Raw genomic sequence first — 16,357 nt, forward strand, 5'->3', positions numbered from 1 at the left:
GTGCATGGAACTAAAGGTATCTAGGGGGGCTCTGAGGGAGGAGACAGATGGAGATCTACTTGAACAACAATGATGAAGGTAAAGATCACTGGGCACAGTGTCCTGTTGTTAGGGCTGGTTCACAACAGAATGTGGTGCCAGTGCATGCACTACTTTTTGTGCAGTCTGATGCGATTTGCAGGGAGGGCTGGATTTACATCTCAGGAGTCTATAGGCAGGGAATTCTGACGCACCCCACCAAACAAAAATAAATAGACAGTAAGCAGGGTTAAGGAGTGCATTATGCTCAGAATGCAGCGTTAAGGCATGCTCTGCGCCCAGAATGCAGGGACAAGCAGAGCATTATGCTCAAAATGCAGTGTTAAGGCTTACGTTGTGCTGAGAATGCAGGAATAAAGAGGGCGTGGCTCTCAGAATGTAGGGATCAGGAGTGCTTGCTCTCAAAATGCAAGGATCATTAGTGTGTTGCTCTCAGAATGCAGGGATCAGGAGTGTGTTATGTGCAGAATGAAGGAATCAGGAGTGTATTATGCTCAGAATGCAGGGATCAGGAGTGTGTTGCGCTCAGAATGCAGGGATCAGGAGTGTGTTGTGCTCAGAATGCAGGGATCAAGAGTGTGTTATGCTCAGAATGCAGGGATCAGGAGTGTGTTATGCTCAGAATGCAGGGATCAGGAGTGTGTTATGCTCAGAATTCAGGGATCAGGAGTGTGTTGTGCTCAGAATGCAGGGATCAGGAGTGTGTTGCGCTCAGAATGCAGGGATCAGGAGTGTGTTATGCTCAGAATGCAGGGATCAGGAGTGTGTTATGCTCAGAATGCGGGGATCAGGAGTGTGTTATGCTCAGAATGCAGGGATCAGGAGTGTGTTGCGCTCAGAATGCAGGGATCAGGAGTGTGTTGTGCTCAGAATGCAGGGATCAGGAGTGTGTTGTGCTCAGAATGCAGGGATCAGGAGTGTGTTGCGCTCAGAATGCAGGAATCAGGAGTGTGTTGTGCTCAGAATGCAGGGATCAGGAGTGTGTTGCGCTCAGAAAGCAGGGATCAGGAGTGTGTTGCGCTCAGAATGCAGGGATTGGGAGTGTGCTACGCTCAGAATGCAGGGTTAAAGAGTGCGTTACACACAGAATGTGACTCTGCACATAACAGTATTCTCTGCCCCTTCACACACACCCCCCCCAACCACACACACACAGTGGTGTCCTCTGCCCCCTTTCCCCTATAGCAGCAACCTCTGTACCCCCACCCCTTCCATGTACATTGCATGGCTGTAGGGTGGTTATCTGGCAGCCCCATTCATGGTGACATACTTTTTTTTTTTTGCAACATGTACTGCCCTGAAATTAGTGGTTGGGGGGGGGGGTAAAGTCATGGCTCCACTGCCTGCTTTTACTGGCCTTGTTTAGACTTGTGGCTGTGAGGGTGGCAAAAACAGGTGGTTAGGACATGATTTTACCAATACCCCCCGTTGCTCCCTGCTGTGTGTAAGCTTTTTCCTTAAATGATGCTGAGGCAGCCATAGAATCACTTGGTAACTGTGAGGTCCGATATGGAGTTCAGGGAGGTATAAAATCAAGGCGTGACTAACCCTAATATCCTATTGGTGTAGCACAATTTTGATTATTTTATTTTTCCTTGTTTATATGCTGAGATTTAACAGAAAATGTGTGTATTTAACGAGAGGTGAAATAGAAACCTCAAAGACCTGGTACAAGAACCTGGTAGTTCCATCACTGGATAGAGGACTACAAATACAGCAATACGGTAACAATGCAGAAAACCACCAGCTATAGGGGGTGTAAATAGAGAGTCATTCATTGTATATAGAGAGATGATTGCACTGTACTGTGTTGTAAAGAGATCCATGTACTGTATACAGAGTGACCCATGCAGTGCCGATCCTGACCTCCCTGGGGCCCTAAGCAAAATGACATGTCACATTAAAGTTGAGAAGCGGGGGGGCTGCCGTCGGAAATGACATCTTACATTATAGAGAGAAGCGGGGGTGCTGACATCTTACCTCTTCTCCCATGCAGCCAGCGAGTTGAGAAGCGGAGTGACTTCTCACCAGGCGGGGCCTCTAGTAATTTGGGGGGCCCTAAGCGGCTTGCATAGTGTGCCTATAGGGCGGATCGGCCCTGGACCCATGCATTGTACCTTATACAGAGAGACCCATGCATTGTGCTGTATACAGAGTGACCCATGCATTCTACTGTATACAGAGAAACCCCTTTCTTTGGAAATAGGAAAGGGTGGATACATTTGTCACCATCTATACTGAGCTCACCTCACTCTACAGAGGTCTTGGGTCACATGACCTTTCTGGTCTAGGCATGTCTTATATCCCTGACAGTAAAGCAGAGAGATGAGTGTAAGGTTCCCCCCCTACTGTTTTTTCTATTGTGCTGTATTGGACTTGGTCTATAAATAGAAAGATTTGCCTCCTACATTGTGTGCAATGTCTACCATTTCCCTCTTACGTTCTGTTGACGTCTTCTATTCCTGGCTGGCTATTTACTGCAATCTCTGTATTTATGCATCTGTTGCCCCTCGATCTGAAAACACAATGATTTCCATCATGGGATGCCCTGTGTATTTGTGTATATGTAATAATACTAATAAAAAATGGTGCACTAATTCAAGAAGCTATGCAGCAAAAATCAACAAATATGCATGAAGGACTATCCTTCATTAAAAAAATCCAGTAATATGCAATAATAAGTGAAACAGTGATGAAGTGCCCTAATTCAAGAAGCTAAGCAGCAAAATAGACAAATAGGCATGAATGCCTATCCCTAATTAAAAAAAAAAAATAAATACAATAATATGCGATAATATGTGAAACAGTGATAAAAGTACTTGAATCAAATGCAGATACTATTGCATATTACTGCTATTTTTTGTTTTGTGTCTTTTTTTTTAATTAGTGATAGGCATTTGTGCATATTTGTTTAATTTTGCTGCTTAGCTTCTTAAATTAGCGCACTTCATCACTGTTTCACTTACCGCTTATTACTGCATTTTTTTTGGAGGGGGGGGTTAAATGAGGGATAGTCATTCATGCATTTTTGTTTATTTTTGCTGCATAGCTCCTTGAATTACTGTATTTTCCGGCGTATAAGACGACTTTTTGGATGCAAAAAAAATGCATCCAAAGTCGGGGGTCGTCTTAGGCCTCGTACGGCGACGGCGCCGCCACGTCACCGTGCTGTCTGTCCGCGCGGATTTCGGTTTGATGGTGTGTACAACCATCAGACCGAAATCTCCGAGCGGACAGGTCCGATGAAAACGGTCCGGCGGACTGTTTTCATCGGACAGTCCGCTCGTCTGTACGGGGCCTTATACATCGGTGACAATCTCCATGCTGCGAGCGTCCATGATTTAAAAGCAGCTCCTTCTTCTCAGCGTGTCCTGTGATAGGCGGAACACAAATCTTCCCAGCAGCGCCTCTGTTCTGTGTTCCTCCTATCACAGATGCCTTCTCATCCTCGGACGAGAGGACATCCATGATAGGCGGAACACAGAACAGAGGCGCTGCTGGGAAAATTTGTGTTCCGCCTATCACAGGACACGCTGAGAAGAAGGCACGGCTTTCAAATCATGGATGCTCGCAGCACGGAGACTGTCACCGGCCTGGAAACAAATCAGCAAAAGGTGAGTGATGGCACTGTTGGCACAGTGGGGGCAAGTGATGGCACAGTGGGGGCAAGTGATGGCACAGTGGGGGCATGTAATATAATGGCACAGTGAGGCATGTAATGTAATGGCGAGTATATCCCAAAACCAAAATTTTTACTGGTCGTCTTATACGCCGGCAAATACGGTAGTGCACTTTATCATTTTTTCACAACATTATCGCATATTACTGCATTTTTTTTAAATAAGGGATAGTCATTCATGCATATTTGTCTATTTTTTGCTAAATAGTTTCTTGAATTAGCACACCATTTTTAATTATTACATATACACAAATACACAGGGCATCCTATTATGGGAATCGTTGTGTTTTCAGATCGAGGGGCAACAGATGCATAAATTTAGAGATTGCAGAAAATAGCCAGCTAGGAATAAAGCTACAGAAGAGGGAAATGGTAGACATTGCACACAATGTAGGAGGCAAATCTAGCCATTCATACATTCATAGACCAAGCCCAATATAGCACAATAGAGAAACCAGTAGTGGGGGAACTTTCCACTCATCTCACTGCTATACTGTCATGGATATAAGGTGGTGGGATGACTGTTGCACAACATACCTGAACCAGAACTTGCAGAATGTTTGCAAAGAAAGTTGATCTGGAGTCATGCCTTGCAGACTTGCTGCAATTGCGCAACAAACTTGTGCAACAAACTTGTGAAACCTGGCAAGTCTAGCAATAGCTTAGCAAGTCATTTCAAAACTTGCAGCACAATTACTTGTTATCTGGGATAAAGCTCAAAGGGGTTGTAAAGGAATTTTTTTCCCCCCTAAATAGCTTCCTTTACCTCAGTGCAGTCCTTATTTTTTCTGAGAAATCCTCACTTCCTGTTCTTCTGTCTGTAACTACACACAGTAAATCGAGGCTCTCTCCCTGGGGGGGGAGAAAGCCTCTTGAGGGGGGAGGGGGCGAGCAGGAGTGTCAGGACGCCCACTAACACCCAGCTCCTTTCTCTATCTGCAAAGTAGAGAGTATCCTGACACTCCTGCTTGCCCCCTCCCCCCCTAGGAGGCTTTATCCACACCAGGGAGAAAGCCTTGCATTACTGCGTGTAGTTTCAGACAGAAGAACAGGAAGTGAGGATTTCTCAGAAGAAATAAGGACATTTAAAAGCAAAATGGAAGGATGGGGTAAGTGAAGGAGGACTGCACTAAGGTAAAGGAAGCTATTTAGGGGGAAAAAATTACCTTTACAACCCCTTTAAAGTCCCTATCTCACATGTATACAAACACAAATACACGGGCCAATTTACACAGCAACAAATTAAAAGCTAACTTCATCTCTAGGGAAAAAATAATAAATGCACATATTTTTGCCGGTAAAAATTGTATTTATTACTTTTTCCCACAGGAGCCTGCAAAGCATTGCACCCATCATCAGTGAATCACAGGTGCACTGTCAGGCTTCTGCAGACTCTCCCTCCAACTTTCTGCTCATACCTCAGAATCAATTGTTCTGAATACTGCGCTTGTAGTCCTTTGAAACTAAAAGTCTATCTGCAAATGTCCAGATAAGTACAACAAAATTTGGGATAGATGGCTTGAGTCCACAGACACATGCACTGAGGGACCGTAAACCTATAAATTCTTCTAGCGTACAATCCCATGAATAGCGTAGGCATAAGGTTCATTTATAGTTACTGAGTCCATTGTTCGATCTGAAAAAGTTTTTTTGATCTACTGTGCCTATATGTGTATAAGCCATATTTCTTTGTTTTATGCATTTCTCCAGTATTGCCTTGTAACTTGCAGAACTATGTTCCAAATGTAAATTGTTTAATAAAAACTTTTTTTCAAAAAAAAAAAGTCTGTCTGCAAATGGTTTATTCTTTCAAAAATCTCTGTGAATGAATAAACTCAGCTAGGTGGAAGGAACCCTGCACAGCTGTGCCTATTTTAAATGTGACAGTGGCTGAGGGGGAGAGGAACCCCTACATGCTGTCACAGGGAGGAGCCTCAGGGAAAAAGGGTTGAAGTGCTTAGCAACATGTTACATGTTAACCCCTAAATACAGGTTACATTTTTGCCTAAACAATGTTTTCCTTTACAGACAGTTTTCCACCGAATGTGACTGGACCAACCACCCTCCAGACCAAACTCTTTGAATCTGTGACCGTGTTCTATACAGCCACAGATAACAACAATGAGACAGTGGTCTTTTCCCTGCAGACAGACTCCTCTGATATCAATATAACAGGTGAATACATTGCTTTCCAGTACCAAGATTATTTTTCATGACTAGCAATTCACCCTTTGATGCCTCACTAATTATGTGTCCTTTCTGTCACGCAGAGAATGGAATGCTGGTATGGCTTCCCACCAGTTCATTTCCCGTTAATGTCTCTGTAATAGCCAATAATTCCAAAACCGCTACTTCAGTTGTCCTGACGTTGGTTCTCTGCAACTGTACCAACAATGGCAGTTGTCTGTATGACAGCCAATTAAGCTTGGGGAATGAAACCACAACCTTCCTGGTAAGCAGTAAAAACATTATTTTGTTAAAGTAAAAAATGTATAAAAATACAAGATGTAATATCAGCTATGATACATCAGCACAAATTCATTGTTGTCTTTTCTGTAGGTTGCAGGGTGTAACTGTTCTGCTGCATGGACAGGGATGTACTGTGAAGAGAATTTCGATGCTTGTAAACAGAACCAATGTTTTGATAACAGCACTTGTGAAGACAAAAAAGCTCCAGATACAGGATTTGAGTGTGGAACATGTCCTCCTGGTTTAACAGGAGATGGAGAAACCTGTACAGGTAGGGTAAATGTTCTCTACATGTTGTGACATTCTGTAGCCAATTTCCAACAATGAGACTTTGTTTTCCGTATTCCCCTAGTCTCATTGGCTAAAAAAGGACAAGACACACACAATATTTCTCTGGCTCGGAACTAATTATATTTATTGTAGTCAAAGAAATAAAATTACAATTTTTACTACACTATGATTGTGTTTAAACTAGTTGTAAGCTTAGAAATAGGTTTAACAGTCAGGTAAATAGACTGCAATTACACTTAATTTGTAGGCCTGTCCTCCCTCTCAGTTGGCCATAATATCAGCTATGGAGGCTCCTCGGCACAACACTTCTTTAGCCAGAAACCCCTCCTTTGGGCCAATCAATAGGTCTTTTAGAAGTCTTTTAGAAACTCTATGCATTAGACCCTTTTCACACTGGGGCATTTTTCAGGTGCTTTTGGGCTTAAAATAGCACCTGTAAAGCAACTGAAAAATGGCTCCCATGCAGTCTCAGTGTGAAAGCCCAAGTGCTGGCAGGACGTTAAAAAAAAAACTCCTGCAAGCAGCATCTTTGGATCAGTGTATACACCACTCCTCCAACGCTCCTGCCCATTGAAATGAATGGACACCGCTGCTGAATCGCGGGCAAAGTGATTCTGCAGCGGCGCTACACAACGTTATTTACCCCCATCATCGGCCGCTAAAAACCACCTCGCTAGTGGCCGAATAGTGCTGCTAAAATGACGGTAAAGCGCTGCTAAAACTAGCAACGTTTTACCATCAACGCCCGCTCCAGTGTAAAAGCAGATTAGTGGATTTATGATAAGGAAACAATGAATTGTTCAAGAAGCTGACATGATAAATTTTAAAGCACTAAACTGAAATATTTATGTTTTTTTTTCTAGCTATTAATGAATGTTATCTAAATATTTCAACTTGTCAGCAAATCTGTAACAATAATGTAGATGGATACAACTGTAGTTGTGATGAAGGTTATGAGGTGAACTCACTGAACAGCTCCTTGTGTGATGGTGAGTCCATGATTATAAAACCATGCTTCATAATAAATACTGTTACATCATAAGAAGGTGACACTTTATTGGCATTCATTTATGTAAAGTCAGATCTTTTCAATACTATAGAGATGAGATATTACCTTGGTTAAAAGAATACCTTAAGAAACATAAGTTCTTCGCTCTTGCTTTCAGACATTGATGAATGTGCCAACTTCACATCTCCATGTGGTATAAATGCCAACTGTACAAATTCCATTGGAAACTACTCCTGTAAATGTTTGCCTGGTTATGAAGGTGATGCAACTTGGCTGTGTGTAGGTAAGTATAACAATTCTCTTGTCCTATAAAACCAACAATTTGCATTGATAAACTCATGGAAATGTTAGAAAACTAACATGCTCTCCTGCAAAGAAATACATTTAAAATCGAAAGAAATCTGGCCTTACTGTGTAAATCTCATTGCCAAAAGTTTGCATAGGACCCTGGTTTAGGGTTCTACACAGCTATTGTCTGAAACATAGACACCATTACAGACAAGGCAGTACATTTTTGAATGTTTTTATGACATACATTTAAAAGCGATCAGCCTAAATTAATTCTTATCAATGTATGTTAGTATATTTAAAAACTACCTGATTTCTATATTTGAATTGCAAAGAATATACATAAGGGCATTCATACTTGCTCATTATACACAAAGGCTGTACTGTTCATCTTTCTCATTGTATGTTTACTCTTTAGGTGCAACTGGCACAACTAATCAAAGTCTCTGTGTAGCCTAGATCAGCCCTCAAATTTTACACTCGCCTGCTCGCATTTTGCTGCCTGGGAGCGGGGGGGTGAGCAAGGAGAGGAGAGTCGCCGCTGCAGCTGCTATCGTCGCCACCGTCTGGTTGTTCAGAGCATGGGGAACATTACAGCTTTCAATTCAATAGATGTGTTCCCCGCCGTGCGTTTCAAAGTTTCCCGGACAAGGGGGAGGGGCTGTATATGATGCGCGCGGCGGGGGAACACAGCTATTGAATTGAAAGCTGTAATGTTCCCCCCGGTTTGAACAACGCGGTGGCGGTGGCGGCTCCGGCTCCTCTCCTACCCAGCACAGGTAGGCTGCAATGTGGGGGAACTCTGGCTGTAATGTGAGGGAACTCTGGCAGCAATGTAGGGGAACTCTGGCAGCAATGTAGGGGGAACTCTTGCAGCAATGTGGGGGAACTCTTGCTGCAATGTGGGGGGACTCTAGCTGCAATGTGGGGGGACTCTAGCTGCAATGTGGGGGACCTTGGCTACAAAATGGGGACATTTTGCTGCATTGGGGACATTTTTCTGCACTGGGGGCACATGCTGCATTGGTAGACATGGGCAGGCTGCATTTTTGGACACGGATAAAGTTGTTGTTAATATTTATTTTTATAACTTAATTCTGGATAAAACATTTAAGTGTAATTTCATGAGATTTATGAGGGCGCGTCTAGGGGCGGGATTAGGGGGCGGGACATGGTAGGGGTTGGGCGGGGCAACTGGTGGCGAGTACGCCTTGAGGCCTGGCTAGTAGCTCAGGACTTGAAATTTTGAGCCCTGGCCTAGATTATATCATATTCTGGACAGAACGGTCTGAATGACTGCAGGGAAATATAGCTAACCACTAGAGGTAGAATCCTCCTGTGTATAATACAATAAAGCAATGTAGTAAATCAAGCATACAATTTGTAAACATTACTTTAAAACACTTTGGGTCTATTTATAAATGTTTTTACCAAAAACTCAGACTTTTCAGCCAAGATTCAAACAGTTTTGTAGTTTGATAAAATTGATAAAAGTATAAATCCTGGGTGAACGTTGTGTGAATCTTGTAAACAATTCATAAATAGACCCCATTATTGTGAACATTACAATAATTACGCAAAAGCAGAGCAGAGATATATAAACAGCCATCATTTTTGACTAGTCATCTTCATTTTCTTCAGTTGGAAAAAATTACATCATTGCAATCTTTGCAGATATCAACGAGTGTGCCATGAATAAGTCTAAGTGTCCCGAACAATCTCTATGTATTAACACTAATGGATCCTATCAATGTGACTGTCTGCCAGGATTTGATGGAGCCAATTGCTCTGGTAAGATTTAGTCTCAAGTTTCAGACAAGCTTTGAGCAAAAAAGATTTGTTGGCTTTTCAGTGGATTTATTTTTGCAACACCTATTGCCCCCAAAATACTTTTGTTTATGGTAAAATATGGTCTTATTATCACATGCATGTGTGTTTAGTAGAATTAAAAAAAGGAAAAAAAAAAAAAAGAAATAGGTGCAAGGAGCAGATTGTAAAACATTTAGGGCCAGATCCACAGCCAGCCGCCGTAACTTAAATATTCCCATTTAAGTTACACTGCCGCAAAATTTCTACCTAAGTGCCCGATCCACAAAGCACTTACCTAGAAATTTTCGGCTGTGTAACTTAAATACGGCCGGCGCAAGGCGTTCCTATTCAAATGGGGCGAGTCCCATTTAAATTAGGTGCGCTCCCGCGCCAGACGTACTGCGCATGCTCACGACGTAATTTTACCGACGTGCTTTGCGCGGTTTTACGTTGCGCCGGGTTTTGAGAATCGCGATGGGCGTAAAAAAAAAATACGAGTTGCGGCGGGAAAAAAAAAATTTGAAAAAAAAAAAGACGGCGACGCGGGATAGAAGGGTCTACTTTTACAAGGCCTAAACAGTTTAGGCCTTGTAAAAGCAGCCCTAATTTTGCGTTTGCAAACTAATACTTATGGAGAAAAAACGAAGCGTAAAAGCTTTGTGGATCTCCGTAAGTGCTAATTTGCATACCCGAAGCGGCATTTCGACGAGAAATGCCCCCAGCGGCGGCCGAGGTACTGCATCCTAAGATCCGACAGTGTAAGTCCCTTACACATGTCGGATCTTCTCCCTATCTATTGGAAACTGATTCTGTGGATCAGTTCCATAGATAGAAACAGGGATACGACGGCGTATCAGTAGATACGCCGTCGTATCCCTTTTGTGGATCTGGCCCAAAGATGATAATGCAATATGTTTTTGCTATATAGTATGTCCAACAAGGTTTTTTCCCCTTGGGAGTTTTGGGGGTTAGGTTGGGAGGAGAATGTGGAAGAGAATATAGTTTAAGAAGCATCACGAATTAAAACTCTGTTTTAATGTTACAGATATAAATGAATGTTCGGCAAATTCCACCATCTGCCCCCTAAATTCAAACTGTAATAATACTATTGGCTCTTTCGTCTGTACGTGTAATGTCGGTTTTGGTGGAGAAAACTGTACAGATATTGATGAATGCACTCTTGGAACAAACAACTGCAATTGGGCAGACTGTGTGAACACTGTAGGATCCTATAACTGCATCTGTAGGACAGGATATACCGATGATGGGGTAGAATGCATAGGTAAGTCTTCAAACTTGGACCCTCCCATTACTGTTAATGGAAATAACAGGCTTTATTTAACAGCCACTTACATCACATTATGAAGGTTTTCAAACCAGCAATCAAAATTGCTTACAACAATTGTTTTAGTTTTCATTTATTGCCTTACTACTGGCCTTGTTGACCTCTTATAAACACCTCTTTTGCCATTTCCAGTTATATTTCTATTTGCATTAAATCTTAAATTCTATATAATTTTTCAGATATTAATGAGTGCCAAACAAATGCTTCTATTTGTGGAGCACATGCCTCCTGTAACAATACCATTGGCAGCTATGATTGCCACTGCGATGATGGATTTAGCTTGGTGAATGGAACTTGTAAAGGTATGTATTGTTTAGATGGTTTTGGATATTCCCCTGTCAACTTTTTCCAAGTCCCAGTAGGAAAATGAAGTTGAGGAATGTGCCTTTTTATTTTTAAAGCCAAGGGATGTGTTTACCTGAATGTACTGATGGATTATCTGATAAAGTCTTCTGGGCACAGGGAGACAAAAGATTTAAAGTCTTGTCTGTGCACCCTAACTCTGTTACAATAGGCTTGACTTCTTTGTTTTCGGATTCAGAGCATGTCTTACCAAGGCCTCACCTACCATCCCACTATTCACTAAATATGCTTCAGTGGCCACAAAGAACTAAATAGTGAAATATAGGCAGGTGGGGCTGGGAATGACCAAATTGTGAATTGAGCAAGCTTCTTATAATAAAATAATTACACCTGAAATTGAAAAGTCCTTTTCTAGATAATAAAATAAGAGAATGATCTTCATTAGAAGCATTCAGAGGCTCCTAATTAGGGCAAGACATAGCAAAATAGTGGCTCACTGTATAAATAGACTGCAACTGTATAAATACTTTTTGCTCTTGTACATTATGATGGTAAACTCTGCTTGTCTCTGTTGTCCATACCAGCCAATGAACTTGTGCTTTCATTTTTTTATAATTCCCTAGAAACATGAAAGGGGAAAAAAAAGGAATAGTGGACCACCAAGGTTTTAGTTGCAAAATTGCATTCAGTGGGATAGAAAACTGAAATAATCCCCTCTTCCCCTTAATATAATCTTTAGTAGATGTTGTAGTTCAGTGGTCATCAACCCTGCCCTACAGGGCCCACTAACAGGCCAGGTTTGCAAGATAACTGAAATACATCACAGGTGATATAATTTGCTGCTCAGTGATTGCAGTATTCTAAACTGCATCTCCCCATGGTAATACATAAAACCTGGCCTGTTAGTGGGCCCTCTAGGGCAGGGTTGATGACCACTGTGTAGTTTATTGACTCCCATTCAAGGCTTAACATACATTTTTTTTGTTTTGAAGATGTTGATGAATGCTCCTCACCAGAATATTGTAAAGGTGCAGGAAGAAGTTGTATAAACACAGAAGGCAGCTATAATTGCAGTTGTCAGCAAGGTTACCAATCAGTCAATGAAAGCTGCGCAGGTATGTATACTTACTGTTAATAAAGATGTCATATAAAGTCAGATGTCAGATAAAGTCATATCTGAGTCAAATATCATTGGTTGAAACTGACTATTTAAGGTTATCATGAAATTAGCAACATAGATACAAATTGTGTAGTATAAATTACACTCATGGTGAACATACTGTGCAGAATATACAGATAGAATAGGGTTTTCCAAAGAAATGGGGCAGGTAGCATTTGTGGTACTCACCCTCTATGTAGGTGGGACACTGCAAATTTCATGATTTCTGTAAAGAACTGCCCTGTGGGAAAACAGATTTATTTGTGTGTCATCTTGCATTGTCAGATATCACGGGGTGCAGTAAAGCAGAGTAGACCCTCAGATGCCTAAATAATGCTATGAACAACTTGTTTCTGATTTTTTAATCTAAAATAATCTGTATACATTAGTTGCAAGAAACATAACACATTAGATTAATGTAAAGTTTTTATGAACACTGCAGTAAATTAGGAGGGTACGAATGTAAATGCATTGGTACTAACTGTAAGTAAAACCTGGTAAATCTCCATGTCTGGAAAAGGTTGGACTAAATTTTGAAGGATGCAAACATAATTTTGTGACAGCAGTTTATTAGCTAAATAAAAAAGTTAAATTGTCATATACATGTGCTTGCTGTAATGATTAATACTCAGATACTCAAACAACATACAGTATATTAGTACATCTGATAAATATGGTTTCATTACTAGTTACTGTATGCTGCATATTATATTATAAAATGTGTGATGTTTTGACAGATATTGATGAATGTATTTCTTCTGAGTTTAACAACTGTTCTGAGCATGCCATCTGCACCAATGTGGCTGGATCTTTCTTGTGTGAATGTATGGCAAACTACACAGGGAATGGTGTTATCTGCACAGGTAAGTTACCACAATAGTATTTATTTCAAATAATGTACACTTTTTGGTAGGTAAAAAATGGAGAAACATCTGACCATAAATTTCTGTCTTGATCCAAAGTTCTGTTGGTTGCTGGACTGTGACCACCTGTAATCTGTACCGATATTGGGGATACTTTCTATGAATTATGGAAGTCACATATTTTCATGGTTAAGCCAGGGCTGTGTGATATTTTTACATTATGCAAAGTGTGATGGGTAATCTGATTTAATCTCTGTTTAGCCGCAGGATTTGTTCACTTTACATGTGAAAAGTTAGCAACTTTCAGGAAGATGTAAATTTTCATTCTGAAATAATCAATATAGTGATAATGAAATAATCATGTGCAATATGGCTTAAAGTAGTTGTAAACTCAAATGCCCCAAATTCATTTATCCTTCATGTTTTGCCTTGTTTAGCAGTGCAGTGTGCTGCCTTTTTTTTTCTATTCCAACAACGTTTTTCAGGCTCTAGAAAAAGCGACTTTTTTTCAACTTCATCATTAAAACGACGTTGCCCACACACGATCGTGAAAAAAAAATTCTCTAGCAAAGCTCGGTGACGTACTGTACAACACGTACGACGGCACTATAAAGGGGAAGTTCCATTTGGATGACGCCACCCTTTGGGCTGCTTTAGCTGATTCTGTCTGTTACAGCGTGATGAATGTGCTTACTCCATTACGAAGGGTAGTTTTACCAGAACGAGCGCTCCCGTTTCATAACTTGCTTCTGAGCATGCGCAGGTTTATCACGTCGTTAAAGCCCACACACGATAATTTTTTACAACCCAAAAAATGACATTGTTTAAAACGTCGTGAAAAAAGAAAGCATGTTCGAAAAAAATGTTTTTTTTTTTCAGAACCCGAAAAATGCTCTGAAGCCCACACACAATCGTTTTAAATGACATTTTAAAAAAACTTAGGGCCAGATTCACAGCAGAAATATGCCGGCGTATCTACTGATACGCCGGCGTATTTTCAAATTTGCCGCATCGTCTCTTGATTTGGAATCCTCAAACCAAGATACAACGGCTTTTGGCATAGATCCGACAGGCGTACGGCTTCGTACGCCTTCGGATCGTAGGTGTTATTCTCCGGCGGCTGCTGTTTGGAGATTTTGCGTCGTTTTCCAAGTGCTTGGTGAATCAGGCACTTGCGCTGAAAAGTTGCGGCGGTGTAACGTAAATGAGTTACGTTACGCCGCAGCGCAGGTACATGAATCTGGCCCTTAGTTTTTTACAACCCGAAAAATTATCATGTGTACGCGGCATAACAAATGACTTTAGCCTCTTTTATCACATAAATAAAGTAAATAGGTTTTGTCTTCTGTTTATTAAGAAAGAGAAGCTTTCTTCTTGTGTTTTTGTGCAAGCTTTTTTGTACGTCCAAAATAACAGCAAACAATTATCCACTTCTTTGGCACATTTAAAGATGTTTTGGCTTTCTCCAGTGTAGAAACATTTAGATTACCCATGTGGGCTCCATTTATTTCAGGTTTTATATATTTCCTTAGCCAAAATCAGTATGGCACAGTTCACACTTGTTTTAAACTTAATTAGTGGTAGATTTTTAAGTAAATGGATAGGTTCCTCCTGTGTATTTATTTATGGCAGTCCAGGTGTAAATTGGTTTATCCTGGGATATTATTATGGACACTTTCAGTGTAAGTGCAATTGTTTACTTGCTACACAAAATATTTAATATATTTTATATTGAATGTATTCATTGGTGTTAACAAGGTTTTCCAATTGTATCCTTTTCACCTTGAGTTTTTCTTTCTTCCTGCACATCCATTTAAGAACTGAGGCCCAGATTCACGTAGAAGTGCGGCGGCGTAACGTATCGTAGATACGTTACACCGCCGCAAGTTTTCATCGCAAGTGCCTGATTCACAAAGCACTTGCGAGAAAACTTCCGCCGGCGGCCTCCGGCGTAAGCCCGCGTAATTCAAAGGGGCGTGTGCCATTTAAATTAGGCGCGCTCCCACGCCGGACCTACTGCGCATGCTCCCTTTTGAATTTCCCGCCGTGCTTTGCGCGAAGTGACGTAATTTTTTCGAACGGCGACGTGCGTAGCGTACTTCCGTATTCCCGGACGTCTTACTCAAGAAGCAAAAATGTTCAAATTTTGACGCGGGAACGACGGCCATACTTTATACAGCACATATGTGTGCTGTGTAAAGTTAAGGCACCAAAAACGACGACAAACTTTGCGACGGGAAACTAGACTAACAGCGACGTAGCGAACACGAAAAACTGTTGTGGATCGCCGTAACTCCTAATTTGCATACCCGACGCTGGTTTACGACGCAAACTCCCCCCAGCGGCGGCCGCGGTATTGCATCCTAAGATCCGACAGTGTAAAACAATTACACCTGTCGGATCTAGGGGCTATCTATGCGTAACTGATTCTATGAATCAGTCGCATAGATACTCTGAGAGATTCGTATCTCGGCTGTGAATCTGGGCCTTAGTATTTGTAATAAGAACCAAGTTGGTTGAAAGTGGAATTTAGTTTAAAGTAGTACTTCAGTTTTGTGATTAAAACACTATACTCCGGGTAACCATATATACAGCAACAGTTGTGTCATGAATTGATACAGACCTTTAACTGCTGCTGTTTTGTAAATGATACCAAATATCGAGTGTAACAGTCATGAACCTTATACTAAATTAGAGTTTTCCTTCTAACTGTCAGTAAAATCTATGGGCCAGATCCACAAAAGGGATACGCCGGCGTATCTACTGATACGCCGTCGTATCCCTGTTCCTATCTATGCGACTGATTCACAGAATCAGTTACGCATAGATATTCCTAAGATCCGGCAGGTGTAATAGTTTTACACTGTCGGATCTTAGGATGCAGTACCTCGGCCGCTGCTGGCGGCATTTCTCGTCGAAATTTTGCATCGGGTATGCAAATTAGCACTTACGGAGATCCACAAAGCGGTTTCCCTTCGTGAAGTCTCCGTAAGTTGTTAGTTTGCAAACGCAAAATTAGGGCTACTTTTACAAAGTGTAAAGTTAGTACACCATGTAAAAGTAGACCTTCTTTCCCGCGACGCTGTCAAATTTAAAAAAAATA

General features: G+C 41.3%; 1 protein-coding gene across 1 annotated transcript in view; it reads left to right on the forward strand.

Annotated features, from left to right (window-relative positions):
- LOC120936885 overlaps window positions 1-16,357 on the forward strand; it is a 218,120-nt gene that overhangs the window by 51,231 nt on the left and 150,532 nt on the right. Inside the window, exons 12-21 of the mRNA XM_040349651.1 lie at window positions 5,747-5,893; window positions 5,989-6,170; window positions 6,278-6,458; window positions 7,342-7,467; window positions 7,645-7,770; window positions 9,450-9,566; window positions 10,630-10,866; window positions 11,109-11,231; window positions 12,225-12,347; window positions 13,129-13,254. Of these exons, the coding sequence (XP_040205585.1) occupies window positions 5,747-5,893; window positions 5,989-6,170; window positions 6,278-6,458; window positions 7,342-7,467; window positions 7,645-7,770; window positions 9,450-9,566; window positions 10,630-10,866; window positions 11,109-11,231; window positions 12,225-12,347; window positions 13,129-13,254 (1,488 nt within the window). The remainder of the gene's footprint in view (window positions 1-5,746; window positions 5,894-5,988; window positions 6,171-6,277; window positions 6,459-7,341; window positions 7,468-7,644; window positions 7,771-9,449; window positions 9,567-10,629; window positions 10,867-11,108; window positions 11,232-12,224; window positions 12,348-13,128; window positions 13,255-16,357) is intronic.

This window comes from Rana temporaria, chromosome 4 (assembly GCF_905171775.1).
Source record: "Rana temporaria chromosome 4, aRanTem1.1, whole genome shotgun sequence".
NCBI lineage: Eukaryota > Metazoa > Chordata > Amphibia > Anura > Ranidae > Rana > Rana temporaria.